We start from the raw sequence: 18,095 nt of genomic DNA, 5'->3' as shown, positions 1-18,095 counted from the left end.
AAATGGTGGAAGCGGTCGCCAACATCCGGGAACGTCCCCTTGAATATTGACTCGGTTAGATATCTGGCGAAATGGTGAGTTCGCCTCCCGAACCCTGGAATGCTGATCCTCACTTCCCTCCACTCCCGCTCTATATTTTGGGTGTCGGCACCACTCTGCTGATCCACAAAGTTCAAAGAGTGGTTGACTGCGGAGTGGGTGTAGCTTTCGGCACTTAAGTTATTATAGCTGCTCCAGCAGTCTGTAAGTATGTGAGTGCCCGGGAGAATGTTGTCTTTGATAACTCGCACGAGAGTGTCCTTGTCCCGGGACACCACAGGTACTAGATATATGTTGCTAGTCTCTTTCCACGTGCCTTCTATGACACGTCCACGATTGTATTTCCTCTTTCCAAACTTGGTTTCATCTACCTCCACAGTCTTATCCTGGCCACCAAGTTTGACTGCGTTGGTGACGCAATAGTCCGCAGCCGCTACCCGGCACAAGGAAAACCATTCAATGACTGTCTTGGCGTCAATACGCACTTCCCGCGCATATTGTTTAACACTTTTTTGTCGCTGGTTCCACAAATAGGTTACATAGGTTATCTGGCTAACTCTCAAGTTTGACCCGCCAAACCACGAATACTTCCGTGTCGACAGGAAGAACGACAGCGCTGAACCACACGTTTCTTGTTCTTTTCAACACGACGCTGCCGATTGCACCTGAACACAAAAGTATCCTTAATTTCTAGTTCACTGTCACATTTTGGGCATATGTAGGTGCCGCGTATCAAATTGTGCCCACACAAGAACTCCAAAGTTTTCTCTTTGTTCTCAAACATCCTCCCCAACTCCAATAAGTTCCAATCACATCCAGCACATCTGGCCGCCATTTCTTCAGTAAAACAGTAAAACATGTTCAGAACCCAGGTGAGCCGAGCAGGTGCAAGCCAAGAAACACCTGACCTCGAACCTTCGATAGATTCGCCACATATGAAACCAACATAAAAGCCTCTCCAACCAACTATTTGAACTCCGGAATCCTATACATTTACTACTTGATTTAGCCTTAACACACGATCCTTAAGCAATATAGGCGTTACTTGCATTTATTGTGCATGCGCACTGTCCCCATTAAAATGGCGTTCGCCCCCCGGGGCGCCGTTGGTGGGTTTATTTACAAAATATATATTTTCGACGTAAAGGGGTGCTCACCCAGAGTAGAAAAAAATCGTAATTTTTTTTTTTAAAACAATCGACTTGAAATTTTCAAATTATAATCAGAATATGATTACCTACAATCTCTCTTCATGACAATACGTTATGTCATTTACGTCATGACTTTATTACGTCATAACGGTTTCATATTTTCAAGAGGTGGTTCAGGCTTATTATCGATATTAGAGACCTGTGGTTTGTCTTGCTATAATCTACAATGGAACACCTATAAAACTGTAAATTTGATTTTTTTAAATTTATTAGTATGTCACGAAATGACGTCATAATGATTTCGACCGCTGCGCCGACGCGCGCCGTTCGCCAGTTTTTCAGATAAAACTCTTTCTGGCACTGTACATATTCACTTTATGAAAATTTCAAATTTACCATTTTGTAGAGCATAAAAAAAATCTATAAGTATGGCGATTTGTAAGAGATTCCAAATGATATTCGCTCGTAACCACCGATTTACATATAAAAAATGTAGTTTTGAGATACGGGCGTTTAAAGTATTCAAAAAGCAGTCCCACATCTATTTGTTTACTAATCGGCACTATTTATACACATAATACTCTGCATCTAATTGGGAAAATGTAGTGAGCTAGGCATTGCAAAATTTAAATATCTACTACTTATTGATGTCACGTGTTCACCAAAGGGTAGTAGTGCCGACGGTCCTCCTGATTTTCTGATAATTTTCTACTTTCACTTTTACCGGCTTTTGCCTCATTTCTGGGGTGTCATCACAGTGCCACTTCATCAGAGAGGGGTTTATTTTTTCCAGTAATAAGGGCCTTCCCTCTCCTTCGTGACACGGCTCACCAAACAGGTGTGCGGCATGCATACCTCTAAGGGAGAGGGGCCATCCCTGGCCGTATGTCTCTCCCTCCTCTGCGATTTTCTCTTCCTCTTCTTGTATTTTCCTTATTTTCTTATTTTTTGCTTGTTCTTTTTTCTTTGTTTTTCTCAAAGCGTTTGCTTTTCTCTTCTGATCAATCTTCTCGTGGATGATTTTGGCCTCCAGTCCTTGATTTTCCTCCGCCGCCTCCATCGCTGCCGTTCCTAAGTAGAATTTCACCACAGCTCTGTATGTGCAGTACATCATGCGTAGCAGGCTGAATAATTTTGTTTTAGGGAGCTCATTCCATATCACGGTGTGTAAACTCTCATTCGAGTTCTGCGTGTCTCCTTTGCATTTCTCAAGGAGCTCACTCGTGGCAATTCTTAGAGCAGCTTCTGAGCCCTGTTTCTATGGAGACCGGGGAGGAGGGAGGAGGGAGGTCTAGTTGCCAATATGCACCACCACCTCCCATGCTCAAAAGAGACGCATCAAACAACATTTTACAAGCAAATATGAGCCTCTGTTTGGGAGTCATTCCGGCCTATTGTGGCGCAGCGCTTTAAACACGTGTCCCTTTAAACCCGTTTTATGTATCTGCGGGCTCACGTACACCCTTTCCTGTGTTACAGTACTACAATATTTTTAGATAATTGCTGATCACTTTTCTTGACAATATGAAATTTTGATAATTGGAAGGTTATAGGCCTATTCTCGGGGTGAGCACCCCCGTAAGTAGAGCCCATAAACGCTTCATTTCTGGTAAACAGCATTAGTGCAATAACTGCTTTTACCTCACAAAGAAGGGGCAGTGTCGCTAGCCTGCGGCACAACTATGTTGGCCGCAACAAACTCCTTCAGTGATTCGTGTTGTTTTTTCTAGGATGTCATATTTCATTTGCAAATCGTCGTACTTACGGTCGCTAACACACAAGCGACAGGCAAAGGAGTTTCTAAAATGCTTAGGGGCGTACTTCTCGCAACATACTTCGCAATGTCTCAGGTTGGACGGCATTTTGGATTAGCAATTTATTAACTGACAATAAAAGCAATTAGAGTGCAGTTACTGCAAACTTTAAGGTTGTCACCAATTTAAAAAAAGTTAAATGCATAGAAAAGAGTGTCACGGTCTGCCCCCATGACACACCGTTTTTTTCTGTTAATGATACGTTTTCTTCCACTGTCAGCATGACTCCTTCCTTGATATACCAGTGACCATGTGAGTGTCATGCCGCTTATTTCATGTTGCAGGATGTCCAGAGGTGTCCCTGGCTCGTCATACATCCTACTAATGTTACGTTTATCCCACAGCAGCCTTGGATGGGTGCAAGATCTATAGTATCAGGTCTCCTCACTTTACCTCTACTGCGCAGCCTGTGACGTCAGCTGGCTGTGAGACAGTGAGGAAGACGGGAAACTATTATATATTCCCCGTTCTCTCATTGCGCTGCCGTTCTCTCTCTCTCTCTCTCTCTCTCTCTCTCTCTCTCTCTCTCTCTCTCTCTCTCTCTCTCTCTCTCTCTCTCTCTCTCTCTCAAGAATACCCCATATTTGCCCCTAGATGTTGATGCTATCATTATTATAAGTAGCAGTAGTTTTGTGTGTGTGGTGTGTGTGTACTCACAAACTCCAATGTACGCATAACAGCTATAATATTTTGTATATCTCCCTACTTCATATTTTTTCTATATGTAATTCTTATAATGTGCCTTGTCAATGGCTATGAGTAGATACCCTCTACTCCATTCTTATTACTAGCTTACATGTGTGTGTGTGTGTGTGTGTGTGTGTGTGAGAAACTGAGAGCGACTGCCAGCTAGCTGTTACTGCACGGAGGTTGGAAGAGCGACTGACCCCATCGGCCCAGCTGAACCTACGCTCGAACAGCCTGGTAACGTCAATGAACAAGCATCTGCGAAAATACGTCGGAATTGAGGAGACCTGGTACTGTAGATCTTGGATGGGTGTAACTAGTTACAGTGAGGACGGAGACCTGTGCCCCGCGGCTGGCGCGGAGTTGCCAGACAGTGTTGGCTCATCCCTCTCTCTTTTTCTTTCATCATCTGTTAACTGTGAGCTTGAATTCACAGGACGCCCATCGGAGTAGCAGTGGAGAGCAGGATAATTCCTGCTTACATATATGTTGCATGCTAGTATGACAAAGTAACCTGTTGTGTGTGCGAGGTGAGAGGTTGTGTGTTCTTCCGCTCTTGTCCATGGTGCTCCTTGCTGGCCGGGCTCGGCCTTGTGGTTCCTGACCTCGTAGCGTCTGCACTCGTTCCCTCCTTCTGTCTATGGTGTTTACGCTGCTACCAGCCGCCTTGCCCCTGTGTCTGCACGTGCCCGCGAAGGTTCCTGGGGCCGTTTCATCGCCAACTGCATGCAGAGGGCCCTAGCTGCCCCACCAGGAGTGTGTTTGCGCTGCAAGCGGGTTCCGGGCAGGAGCTGAGAGGAGTGTCTCGTCCTTTGGCTGACCACGTGCACGCTAAATATCGAACCTCATCTCCACCACATGGTTTTAACTTAAGTTACTTAAGGTGCGTCCACACCTGCGACTTTTTGTCTGCCGACATATTGACAACAAAGTTCGAAACCTTACAATCAACATCTGGATACATATCGACAACAATGTTTGAAACTTTGTCTGCTAGAATGTTGGCCAACATAGTGGCAACACGAGTCGAATTGGTGAAACCGTCCACACCTCTCTCTGGAGTCCTGAAGAGTATGTCGGCGGGCGAGGACGCATTGGCGGCAGCAGCTGCTACTGTTGTGATTTTGTGTCTTCATCGGAGAAGACGTCGACGTAGAGTGTGGACGAGACCCTCCCTATTACATAATAGGAACACTGAAGGACATTTAGATCTCGTGCGCACCGTTATAGAGGATGATGTCTCCCTCTTGCCACGTACAATGTACGAAAAAGGAGTGTTCGAGACTTTCTTTCGGATAACCAAATCCGATTTTGAGTATTTGTTGCACATGATTGGTCCTACTATAACTAAAGAAGACACAAGATTCAGGCAGCCAATATCGGCATCAGACCGCCTTGGTGTGACACTGCGCTTTCTGGCAACAGGAGACTCGGATACTCTTTCAAGATGTCCAAGCAAGCAATCAGCCGGATTGTTCCAGAAGTCTGCGATGCATTGATTACAGCTCTCAGCGAGTACATAAAGGTAAGAGGACCTCATACAATAATGTACTATACTAACACTGAATTATGATAAGTGTAATAACGCATGTACGGTCGTACATTACCGTACAATTTAAGATATAACGGTACATTGCACTCGCAGAAACGGATTATTTTGACCCGGAAATCATGCATAACTAGCAATTTTTTTATTATTTTTATAAACTTCTCTGGCAATTTACATTTAACGGGTCGTAGCACACGGGATTGGATGTGGGGGAGTAAGCAACCCAACCCTTCAACAGCGTTTCATTTACCGACGAGGGGGGGAAGAACCCCCCGTAAGGTAAGGAGGTTACAATGCCAAAGCAAGTCAATCCCATTACTTAAAGGCGAAAACTATTTTTTCTGAAACGTTTTGATGTGATTTTCTTAAATAACTTCATTCGATTCGCTCGGAAATGATTCGTTATGAACCTGAGGGAGAGGGGGGCTGAAAAAAAACTAACTAGTCATTTTCGATAGAATGCGTGTTGGATTATTTCAGAAAACGTCAAAACCTTCCAAGTAAAAAAATCGTTATGTCCCCGAAAAGAGTGAGTGCAATTTACCAAGAAATTATCCAATTTAAGACATATACAAACGTTAGTAAGACCCTGACATGCCCCATCCAAAGCCAAATTTACTTTTTATTACCAGTACCCTTCACCAATAATACATATAAAGCATTACATCATATGTGCATATATCACTTGTTGCTGATAAGGATAAAAAAGGACGAACAAGTCTTATAACTGAGCACTGTGTATTTCATCCAAGTTAACATCAGTGGCATGCACAGTCACATCACATCTGACATTGTCTGTTGAAAGGGAGGACATATTATGGGTATGGTATTGTGGGGGATTATCATATATTCCTTGTTCTGCCTCATATAACATGTTTTGGATCTTATTCTGTACAGTTGCCTGAGCATAAGGTGTTTTTAATTTTCGAAGTTTTGTTGCAATTAAGTCTGCAAACATTTGATGTTCATCTTTTTCAGTAAGGCGGCGATGTACTCCTGTCATAACGTCATAAGCCTCTTGTAACATGTCATCATCATTATTTCTTGATTTCCGAGACACAGACATCTTCCTAATCTTTGCGGGTGCAGCAGCATTTGTTCCACTTGTGCTCGGACGGCTATATTCGTCTCCTTCGAATGTAGACTCACCCACTACCATGTCTCCTGCGCACTCATCAGCGTCAGCCAATGTCGATGCGTTATCTGCACTCTTCTGTTGGATAAGAAAACACATTAATACATTTATAAACCTCTGACCTCCGTATCTCTGGAGAGAGAGAGAGAGAGAGAGAGAGAACATAAGAACATAAGAATGAGGATTCCTGCAGAAGGCCATTAGGCCCATACTCGGCAAGTCCTTTTCACAACCACCCACTGTTACCCATATGGTCGTCTAACTTTAATTTGAAAGTATTCACCGTGTTACAATCGACAACTTCCCTAGGTAACCTATTCCACAAGTCTACTACTCTATTCCCGAACCAGTACTTCCCGGTATCGCGTCTGAATCTGTACTTTTCAAGTTTCATTCCATTTCCACGTGTATCAACTAGGCTTGAACGTATTAATACTTTATCTATACTACCCCTATTTATGCCCTTCATCCACTTGAATACTTCAATCATATCCCCCCGAGAGAGAACTATGCCTATGACTTAATTATCCATTCATATTTCAATAAAGGATGCGATTATGGTTTTCAGACACCAGCGAACGAGGACGAGTGGAGAACAGTGGCCCGGGGATTTGAGCAAAGGTGGAATTTCCCGCACTGTGTTGGTGCACTTGATGGTAAACATATCACCGTGCAGGCACCAGCTTCTACTGGCAGCGACTACTACAACTACAAGGGCTACTTTAGTATCATATTGTTTGCCATAGTTGATAGTATGTACAATTTTCTTTACGTGAATGTAGGTTGCCAGGGTAGGTTATCTGACGCAGGTGTTTTTTCACACACTAGTTTCAGTCGAGCCCTCAGGGATGGAACTTTGCATTTGCCACCTCCACATGCACTTCCGGGGCGTCAGACTGCCACCCCTTACATATTTGTTGGGGATGACGCATTTCCCTTGACAGAGAACCTTATGAAACCCTACCCAGGTGAACACAGTCCAGGATCTAACAAGAGGATATTCAACTATCGATTAAGCAGGGCTAGACGAGTAGTTGAGAACGTGTTTGGAATTCTCACTGCTGTGTTCAGAATTCTTCGTAGGGCAATGCTGGTGCAATCTGATTCTGCCAAGAAAATAACATTAGCATGTGTACACTTACACAATTTCTTCCGACGGAGTTCAACATCACGACAGTTGTACACTCCCCCACGTACGTTTGATGCTAATGACATGGATTATGACACACTTATCCCAGGTTCATGGAGACAAGATGCACTGCCAGGTATGGAATCCACAATGATGCCACTGGAGTCAGTACCGGAAAACAACAACATGGAGAGCAAGGACATCCGTGAAGGCTTTACGGAATATTTTATCAGTGATGTAGGTCGTATAAGTTGGCAAGACAGATACAATTAGGCATTGTATAACTGATTCTGACTGTGTTCGGTTTTCTGTAAACACAAAAATGTATTGTATATGTGTATACAAGTTATTAAAACTGCTTCATTTTTGGCAACCAAGTTAATAATGTTGTATATGACTGTGCGTACCTGCAATTTCAATTATGTTATATTTTCTGAAGCCACAGTATGTAGTTAAACAAGTGATTACAAATGTTCTGCTTTGACACCAAATTAGTGTGCTGTAAATGTGAAAAAAAAAATAGTATACGAACATGCAGTTTCTTACCTGAAATCCAGCATCATAGGTCTTATGTGGCTTGTGTTTGTCAGCTAGAAACAGCATGATGCTGAACGCAAACCACTGACTCTTGTATGCGTCCTCAGTTCCATCACCAGACTTCTTTTCTTGAGATTTTTTCAGTTCTCTTCTGAACTGTGTCACGAGGTTCTTCATTTTTTTCTCCACTTCATCTCTCTCCATTTGGATATTTTCAGCTATTTCACGCCAGGCGTCTGCCCTCTTGAACCTGTGTTTGTATAGGGCATGGGTCGGATCCCATAGCAATGGGTATCCTCGATAAATTTCAATTAATTGAGCAGTCTTTTCTCTTGACCACTCCATGGTCACGCTCACGCAGTCGCTGTTGGTGTTCTGTGTCTGCTCGGATATCTCCAACCACATCGACTCGTCCATACCAGGGTTGCCAACATATCACCAATAAATCGCTACCAACATGTCGACAACAATGTTCCGTCAACAGTCGAACAACTTATTGCCTACAAAGTTGTACTTAATGTTGCCGACTTGTTGTGTCGCAGGTGTGGACGCACCTTTAGGTTAGCTTGTCTTTACTGTAGCCTGTTGTGTGTGGGAGTGGGTTGGGGCTTCTAGTTAATAAATATTGTGTTAGTGTTGTGAAGTGTGTTACTGTTCCTGGCACCTGGAAGGAGTGGAGTCTCTCCTTAGTCAACCCTATAGAGGTTATTACAAGTACCCTCAAGGGCTGGGTTAGGTTGTGTGTGTGTGTGTGTGTGTGTGTGTGTGTGTGTGTGTGTGTGTGTGTGTTGTTTCCCTTGCAGGTTCTGCCCAGCAGCCTCGGAGGAGGTCCACGTGGTACCTGCAGGCGGAGTGAGGGCTCTCTAGGCCGGCATTGAAGCACGCGCACGCCTTCTCTAATCATAATTTACCTAACCCTAGCATGACCTTGACATTTTGGCACCCGAACAGGGTCTCTTTAGGGTGTTCTCTAGTCCTAGGCTAGAAGCAGGTGTCAGTATAGCTTCACTCCCTTTTGCGTGCAGTTAGTGTAAGACAGCCAGGAAATATGGTGTTTACACGTCAGCCTTTATCCGGCAGGGTGAAGCTTTTGGGCTGACGGGTGAGAAGCTTCTGGATTACGTCACACAAGAACGGGAGAGGGAGCAACGGTGCTACGAGCAGCACCAAGAGGAGGTCAAGGCCCAGAGAGATCACGAACGTCTGATGCAAAGGGAAAAGCAGCGACATAAATTGCTCTGGCCAATATTACCGACTCGCGGACCCCATCCCAGAACTCCAGTGGAGGGTCCCAGGCCTCAGGTGCAGGGCTGTTCTCCAAGATTAAGCTCCAGCCCTACAATGAAAGGGACAAGATTGAAACCTACGTGGCCAAGTTTGAGAGGATGGTGAGCGTCTACGACTGCAATGACGACGTGAAGGCTGCCTACTTCCTCAGCCTGTTCTCAGGGAAGGCTCAGGACACACTCCATCGCCTGGAGGAGGGCCGGAACTCCTATGAGGACATGAAGGCGACCATAACCGCTGCTTATGGGAAGACAGCTGACCATCTCCGGGAGACGTTCCGAGAGAACTACCTTAAGGGTAAGGAGACTGTACACCAGTTCATGGGCCGCCTCACCACCAGCCTCATGGAATGGCTGGACAAAGACGGCAGCCTCAGGAACTACGAAGGACTGCTCGACATGATTCTCCGTGAGCAGTTTGAGCGCTCATGTCCCCCGGACCTGTTGGTCCTGGCCCGAATCAAGAAGGTGAGCTCTCGGGAAGCCCTCGCAGAAGTCGCTGATGAATGGTTCTCAACCCACGGTTATGAGAAGAGGATGTAGAAGAAAGGAAGCTTCCCAAACGGTAGCCAACAGGCCAACAAGAGTTTCCCCCATCACCCCAAGGATTAAACCTTCTGAAGTGGGGAGGAATGAGCCTGGCGACCGCACCGGCTAACAGAGACAACAGCAACACCAGGAAAGGAAGGAGCCTTGGTTGAATAGTCGTGGACACTACCAACGGCCGGGCTACAATGGATCTCGGCAGACGGCAGCTGTGGCAAGTGAACAAGCCACCGAATTTACTTACATATACTCTCCTCCAAGGGACAGCGTCGACTGTTCAGCTCGCCAGGAAGCCGCAGCAATGGTCCACCAACCAGGTGAAGTCTTCTGACAAGTGGGGACAGCCTGCTCCCTGACCTCTGGCCTTATCACACAGTGAGGGAAGCTGGAAGGGCAGGAGGTGGTTGTGATGCGTGACTCGGGTGCAACGGGCTGTGTTGTGAGCCAGCAACTTGTGCGCCAGGAACACTACACAGGGAACAGGATTCACCTCAAACAGATGGACTCATCCGAAGTTACGTGTCCCGAAGTGAGGGTTCAAGTGGAGACACCATTCTACACAGGAAGGATCACCGCTGCAGCGTTACCAGATCCTCTCTATGATCTCGTCATTGGAAACATTCCTGGAACAAGAGGTTATGCAGGAACGGAGGCGAGCACCCAGACGCCCTGTGACATGGTGGCTGCTGTCACCACACGAGCCGGGGCAAGGAGGAGGCCGAGGCCTTCCGTGCCACTGGTGGTTCCAACGGTAGAAGAACTAACGAAGAGTGAAGATGTCGTCGAGGAGCAGTGGTCAGACCCGTCGCTCAGGTGTCTGCGAAGGCAACACCTAGAGGGTACAGCTCGAACGCTGCGGGGAGACGCCACTGTCACTATCGTGAAGAAGAGGAACCGCCTGTATCGGCTACTGCAGTCCCCATCAGGCGAGGAGAAGCTACAGTTTGTGGTGCCAGCCAAGTACCGGCACGCAGTGTTCAAGTTGGGGCATACAAGCACTCTGGCCGGGCACATGGGTCGACAGAAGACCTTGCAACGGATCGAAGCAGCATTCTTCTGGCCTGGGATGACTGCCGACGTCAGCCGTCTGGTGCGCTCCTGCAGCATTTGTCAACGCACCATGGATAGAGGACGAGTGAGAGCAGGACAGCTACAGCCCCTACCGATCATCTCCGAGCACTTTGAGAGGATTGGTGTGGACATTGTGGGGCCTGTGGAGCCACGTTCAAGCGGGGGCTTCAGGTATATCCTCACCCTCGTTGACTTCAGCACGCGGCGGCCAGACGCGATACCCGTGAAGAACATCGAGGCGGTGACTCTGGCAGAAGCCTTGAAAGAAGTGTTTTCAGGCATGGGGCTGCCTCGACAAGTGCTGACTGACCATGGATCACAGTTTACATCTCGGATGTGGGATGAACTGATGCGGCTCCTATCCATTAAGGGGCTCCGCACCACACCATACCACCCACAAGCCAACGGACTTGAAGAAAGATACAACGGGACATTGAAGAAGACGCTAAGACGAATGACGGCTGAGCAACCCAAGGAGTGGCATCGGTTCATCGCTCCGCTCCTCTTCGCCTATCGGGAGGCACCTCAGCAGTCACTTAAATTCTCCCCCTTTGAGCTGCTGTACGGAAGAACAGTCAGGGGGCCGATTCAAGTGCTGAGGGAGCTGTGAGATGACTCATGCGTGGACGTCGACGTGAAGAGCACCTACAGCTACGTACTTGACCCCTCCGAGCGCCTCCAGGCAACATGTGAGTTTGGACGACAAGAGCTCACCAAGGCAAGGGAAGCTCAGAAAGCTCACTTCGACATGAAGGCTCGTCTCCGCAGGCTGACGCCAGGTGAAAGGTGCCTCTTTCTCTTGCCCACTGCCCACAACAAACTGTTGGCGCAGTGGAAGGGCCAATACGACGTGGTGGAGCGTGTGTCGGACCTGAACTACATTGTGAAGATGGGAACGGAGCGGAAGAGGTTCCACATAAACATGCTGAAGTAGTACTTTCAGCCACCAGAGGAGACGGCAGCTGCAGCAGCAGGAAGGAACTTCACCTTGGAGCAGCAGCAACTCCTTGGCATCATACAGGACCATTATCGGAGAGATGGGATGCCAGTCGCAACCCTGGGGTCTAGGGAAGGGCCATTGCAATAGTTGTGTGGTGCCTCAGTGATAATATCTGACGACGAGGGGGACGGCCCCATCACCGTGCAACTGCAACAGACGGAACACCATGAGAATGTTGCCATCAGCCATCACTTGGCGGGTGAACAGTGGGCAGCCATCGCAAGTCTCCTAAACCAGCATACAGAGGTCTTCTCCGACAAGCCTCCCCTTTGCAGGAGTGGAGCCTCACAGTATTGGGCTGACCAGCAAGGAACCAGTCCGGGTTAAGTCTTACCCAGTACCTCAGAAGCTTCTACCCGGCGTCAAGAAGGAACTGGATGCCATGGAAGAGGCCGGCGTGATTGAGAAGTCAATCTCCAGCTACAATAACCCGATGGTTGTGGTAAAGAAGAAGGATGGAAGTGTGAGGATCTGTGGCGACAACAGGAAGGTGAACGCAGTCACCAGGACCATTGCGAAACCCATGTCTGACCACGGGATTATCTTTGCACGCCTGGCGAACTCGCGCTACTTCACCAAGCTTGATCTGACGAAGGGTTACTTCCAGATTCCACTACATGAAGAAAACCGCAAGGTGACGGCGTTTGGTACACCGTGGGGTCTCTACGAGTACACGGTTCTGCCCTTCGGCTTGACCAACTCTCCGGCAGTGTTCAACCGAACAATGAGGGATGTGCTGAGTAAAGTGCAAGGTGTTGAGGTGTTTGTGGATGACATTCTCATTCATTCGGCTACGTTCGAGGATCACCTCAAGCTTCTCCAAGATGTATTCAACCGCCTGCAGAGATACCGGATGGCGGTCAAGCCAAGCAAGTGTGAAGTGGCCCAGCAAGTTGTCGAGTTTCTGGGGCACACTATTGGAGCCGGGAAGTGCAGGTGCCAAGAGGACAAGGTGACAAAGATCCGTGACGCCCCGCGCCCTACGACCAAGAAGCAAGTGAGGGCCTTTGTCGGGTTAGCCGGATACTACAGGAATTTCGTTCCCAACTTTGATGTGACTGCCCTGCCACTGTATGACCTGCTGAAGAAGCACGCCCCCAACAAGGTTCACTGGGGTGATGCCCAAGAGAAAGCCTTCAGGATGCTCAAGCAGCTGCTCTGCAGTAACCCGATTCTCCAGATGCCCAACTTCAAAAAGGATTTTGTACTGCGGACGGATGCATCGGAGGATGGCCTGGGCGACATCCAACTTCAGGAATTGGATGGAGAACTGCACCCTGTCGCATACCACAGCAGGAAGTTCAAGGCAGCGGAGAGGAACTACAACACTGTTAAAAAGGAGTGCCTGGCCGTGGTCGAGGGCATCAAGAAGTTCTACTTTTTCCTGTACGGTGCTTCCTTCGTGCTGGAGACGGACCATATGTCTCTGACTCACCTGCGGCCAAGTAGGACGACTAACGCTCGACTCACCCGCTGGGGCCTCTACCTGCAGCAGTTTCTCTTCAGCATTCGATACATCAAGGAAACTACCAATATGGGTGCCGACCTTCTGTCTCGCCTTGTTGAAGAGGGTGAACCAGACTTGGTTAATGGTGCTGCAGTTGGCTGGATGGTCTGGTCGCACGAGGGCCCTACTGCGCCTCAGGTTAGCCCCCCCTACAGGATGTACTCGTACATGTAACAGCAGTGTTCTCAACCTCCCCGTGTCAAGACGTCATACGAGGAAAAGTGCCGCTCAAGAGTCGCGCGTTGTAGCTACTGGTGCTGGACTGTATGGAAGTGGTTGTTATGTTTGTCTATCATGCGTTATTATCAACACACACACATGTCCCATTTACACTGTGTACAACAGACACTACACCACACAACAAATACTAAATGTGGGTGTTTGACCCTAGCTGTGTCCGAGAGGACCTCCCCGTAAGCTTCAGGAGTTTCCTCCTGGTGATACAAGACCAGGAGGTTTTACTCTCAAGAAGCTTACGTGTGAAAGAACCCGAGGACCGTCCAGTGTGCTATTCTGTAATTAGGGCAAGCTAGGATTTTCAAATTTTATCTTTACGTTAATTTAATTGCTTCCAGGATAAAATTTTCTTTGTGAGGGGGAGTGTCACGGTCTGCCCCATGACACACCGTTTTCTCTGATAGTAATACGTTTTATTCCAGTGTCGGCATGACTCCTTCTTTGATATACCAGCGATCATGTGAGTGTCATGCCGCTTAGTTTATGTTGTAGGATGCCCAGAGGTGTCCCTGGCCCGTCATACATCCTACTAAGGTTACGTTTATCCCACAGCAGCCTTGGATGGGTGTAACTAGTTGCAGTGCGGACGGAGACCTGTGCCCCGCGGCAGTGGAGAGCAGGATAATTCTTGCTTACAATATGTTGCATGCTAGCATGACAAAAAAAAACTGTTGTGTGTGCGAGGTGAGGGGTTGTGTGTTCTTCCGCGCTTGTCCGTGGTGACCCTTGCTGGCCGGGCTCGGCCTTGTGGTCCCTGCCCTCGTAGCGTCTGCACGCGTTCCCTCCTTCTGCCTATGGTGTTTACGTGTCGTGCCCGGAAATTCGGGGCACTAAATGATGTTAAAAAGGAAATTCAACTAATGGATATCTGGGGAAAAAACAAGGGGGACTCACCCTGGGGGTAGTTTTGCTGCTACCACCCAGAGATCTACCGATGAACTATGTCACCGGTAGCTCACTGGGAAGCTTAAAGTATATGTATATAAAGGACTAAGGATTTAATGAGGGGTTAAAGTGACCCAGAGCGAGACTCTGATCCCTTGGGCAGGGGGTAACGTGGTGAGCGGGGAAGACTCGGGGGCGGTAAAAAGGTACTTTTAACTACACAGCCGGCCGGACAAAACTCACGACGGGGAGAAGAGATAAGAAATTACAGGCCTATAAATAGGGGTTGGTACATTTCTTCATGTGAGACTTAGTTTAGGAGGTACACATAGTCATGCCTGATGACAAGGTTCACAGCTAATAACTGAATAAAGGCACGATTTCCCGAAAGACTGACAGAAGTAGGCGGATGGACACACGACTGAGTACTAGTTACTCCTCTCACAGTGGTAATAAGAACATGGCTGAGAATTCTCTACGAAAAATCTTACCCTTGCGCGGGTGTACAACTATTTAAAAAAAACAGGTACATAAGATATATAAAAAAAAAAAAATCAGAGGGGGGGACTTTACACTTCCGGGGAGGCCCGTACACAGCGAGTACAATTTCCGTCGAAACGACACTAATATATAGCCCCTTATCTTACTCACACTTCTTACGCTAGAGATAAACCACAGATTAATGGCCTAGATATCTACAAGGCCCACAGATAGAGAGGTCGACCTACGCGCAGCTTTAGGCAGCCGTTGGGGGAAAAGGGGGGGGGCTAGTGACGTCAGCGGGTTCACCTACAGGTCTCTCTCTCTCCCTCAACTGTCAGAGCTCTCTCTTTCTCTCTCTTTGACCATTGTATCATTATCATATTTAATGATATCAATACTCTTACTGGTATTAATTATTATTATTATTACTATTATTATACTCTTGCTATTATTATTATTAATATTAATATAGTGTTGCTGTTGTCGTTATTGTTATTATTATTTCATTTTTACGTTACATATATAATTGAGGCAATTTATATCTACACACGTAACTGAATGGGGACCTCTCAATAACTAGACATCAGAAATTTACAAATGGAATAGACTAAGGTACAAAATTACCAGGAAAACAAAATTTTAATGGTTTTTATTTATTACATACATATTTTAGATTTATTTTAAATGTTGACTGTTCAAAATGCTTGCTGCATACCCGCTGTGTCATGGGGTTGAAATTATCCTTCCTCCCACACAGCTGTATCCATCTGTCTTGAGTCTCTCTATGTTTCGGAAAGCGAAAATAATGATAATTTGATTTTCCCTTTGAATAATTGTAACAGTCACGCACTGCACAACTCGGCATTGTGACCGATGTTGGCGCGGAACAGAGAGAGAATGGGAGAGAGAGACGCACCTGAACACCTGCCCGGCAGCTTGCTAACTGACCCAAGGTCCCCACTCAGACCTCTTGTGAACCCGCTGACGTCTCGGATGCGCAGATCATAAAAATTTCGAACGCTCGTAGGTCGACCTCTCTATCTGTGGGCCTCGGATATCTATATACTTACAAAGCCCTTCCCGTAATAGGGGCATAAGACGGAAATTTTTGAGGGGGGGGCTCGACTCCCCGTTCCTACTCCCCCCCGCCAGGCTCCAAGAACAACCCTTATCACGGAAAGAAGAAAAGTATTGAGATTAACAACTAAAAGAACACGTCGGGAAAGATACACGGGTGGTGTGGGTGTGTGGGGTGTATGTGTGTGTGTGCAGGGAGTGGGCCGCCAGAACCTGTAAAACACAGCGAGTCTGCCCAGGAAAACGCTACCCTGAGTTTTTATACCCGCCCTGGGGTGGCCCCGTCGCGCGGACAAGGAAGCCAAGTAGCTGATTTATAATCTATTACGGTTTAATTAAAAATGAAGGGAAGACTAGGGTAGTTTATGTATGGGTACGGTCTCTTAACGTGCAAGGTGACGAAATTTCATGTGGAGCAGCGGAAAAAATCTATGCAAGGGTGGATGACTTTAACTGATAGGGCATTGACAAGCAAGGGCTGGCAACATTTCCGAAGTGCGTGCGCTGGTAGGGGGAAGGGGAGGAAAGGGAGGGGCGACAGGCGCTAAGTTCTGGCGAGAAAGTGACGTAAGTATTGCACCACATTGTGTAATTGTTGTCTGAGGGGGGTTATGTTATAGGTTGTGATTAAGGATACCTACTTACAATTTCTTACATATCTATGATGGCCTTATAGTGACTTATACTTACTCATAACTACGTATGTTCACTTATAACTACTTGTAATCACTTATAATGACTTAACCCACGTCTTTTCCTTATACTTATAAGTTTCTTCTCCTGCCTTCACATCCCGGCATGCTACCAGCCGGCTTGCTCCTGTGTCTGCACGTGCCCGCGAAGGTTCCTGGGGCCGTTTCATCGCCGACTACATGCAGAGGGCCCTAGCTGCCCCACCAGGAGTGTGTTTGAGCTGCAAGCGGGTTCTGGGCAGGAGCTGAGAGGAATGTCTCTTCCTTTGGCTGACCACGTGCACGCTAAGTATCGAACCTCATCACCACATGGTTTTAACTTAAGTTAGCTAGGTTAGCTTGTCTTTACTGTAACCTGTTGTGGGTGGGAGTGGATTGGGGCTTCCAGTAAATAAATATTGTGTTAGTGTTGTGAAGTGTGTTACTGTTTCTGGCACCTGGGAGTGGAGTCTCTCCTTAGTCACGCCTGTAGAGGTTATTACAAGTACCCTCAAGGGCTGGGTTAGGTTGTGTGTGTTTGTGTATTGTCTTCCTTGCAGGTCCAATTCTGCCCAGCAGCGTCTGAGGAGGTCCACGTGGTACCTGCAGGCGGAGTGAGGGCTCTCTAGGCCGGCACTGAAGCACGCGCACGCCTTCTCTAATCATAATTTACCTAACCCCAGCATAACCTTGACAAAGATATATTGCGGTTTCTTAGTGCCCCGTGAAAATAAAGGTATGGAGACCTCCGCAGGGCCAGAAAAAAAATGTCCATTATGAGTGATGAGCCTTCGGATTTGAAGCTGGTAACCTTGTCAACTCGGTCGAATTTGTCCTTGAGCTTTGTCACAAAAAGACTGGGGCCGGCGTGGTTACCCATCACCCACACTGGGTAGAGAGAAAGGAGTCAGCCACCCAAGAGCATCGCAACAGGTGTCCCCCTTCAAGTACGAGCCTTGCGGGGCCTGACCCAAGGCACCTGTCACCAGGTGTGCTCCGAGGACTTCGCAGGAAAAAAGAACACCGCCGCGAAGACTCCGAAGTGACTAGAACCTCCCGGGATAGTGAGATAAACATCGGAGAAAGACTGAGACTAGAGAATGGGTAGAATACCTGTAGAAAGGAAGGAAAGGAATGGATGTGTCCTCATAGTGTAGGGGAGGGTGACAACCCTTGGATAGACTACCCATAGGAAGGAAAATAAAAGTAATAGTCCGGAGAGAAAGAAAGAAGTCCCTGTTAGTCGCCTTTTACGACACGCAGGGAATACGGTGGTGGAATTCTTACACTC

The 18,095-nt window shown here is 47.2% G+C and overlaps 1 protein-coding gene across 1 annotated transcript in view; it reads right to left on the bottom strand.

Moving 5' to 3' along the window:
* LOC126982050 (uncharacterized) overlaps positions 1 to 8,596 on the bottom strand; it is a 57,457-nt gene extending 48,861 nt beyond the window's left edge. The window contains exons 1-2 of the mRNA XM_050833766.1: positions 8,051 to 8,596; positions 6,305 to 6,453 (exon numbers count right to left, since the gene is read on the bottom strand). Of these exons, the coding sequence (XP_050689723.1) occupies positions 6,305 to 6,453; positions 8,051 to 8,458 (557 nt within the window). The 5' untranslated portion in view covers positions 8,459 to 8,596. The remainder of the gene's footprint in view (positions 1 to 6,304; positions 6,454 to 8,050) is intronic.
* Between the last annotated feature and the right edge of the window lie 9,499 nt (positions 8,597 to 18,095).

This window comes from Eriocheir sinensis, chromosome 50, assembly GCF_024679095.1.
Source record: "Eriocheir sinensis breed Jianghai 21 chromosome 50, ASM2467909v1, whole genome shotgun sequence".
NCBI lineage: Eukaryota > Metazoa > Arthropoda > Malacostraca > Decapoda > Varunidae > Eriocheir > Eriocheir sinensis.
This window is presented reverse-complemented; position numbering and strand designations above follow the sequence as displayed.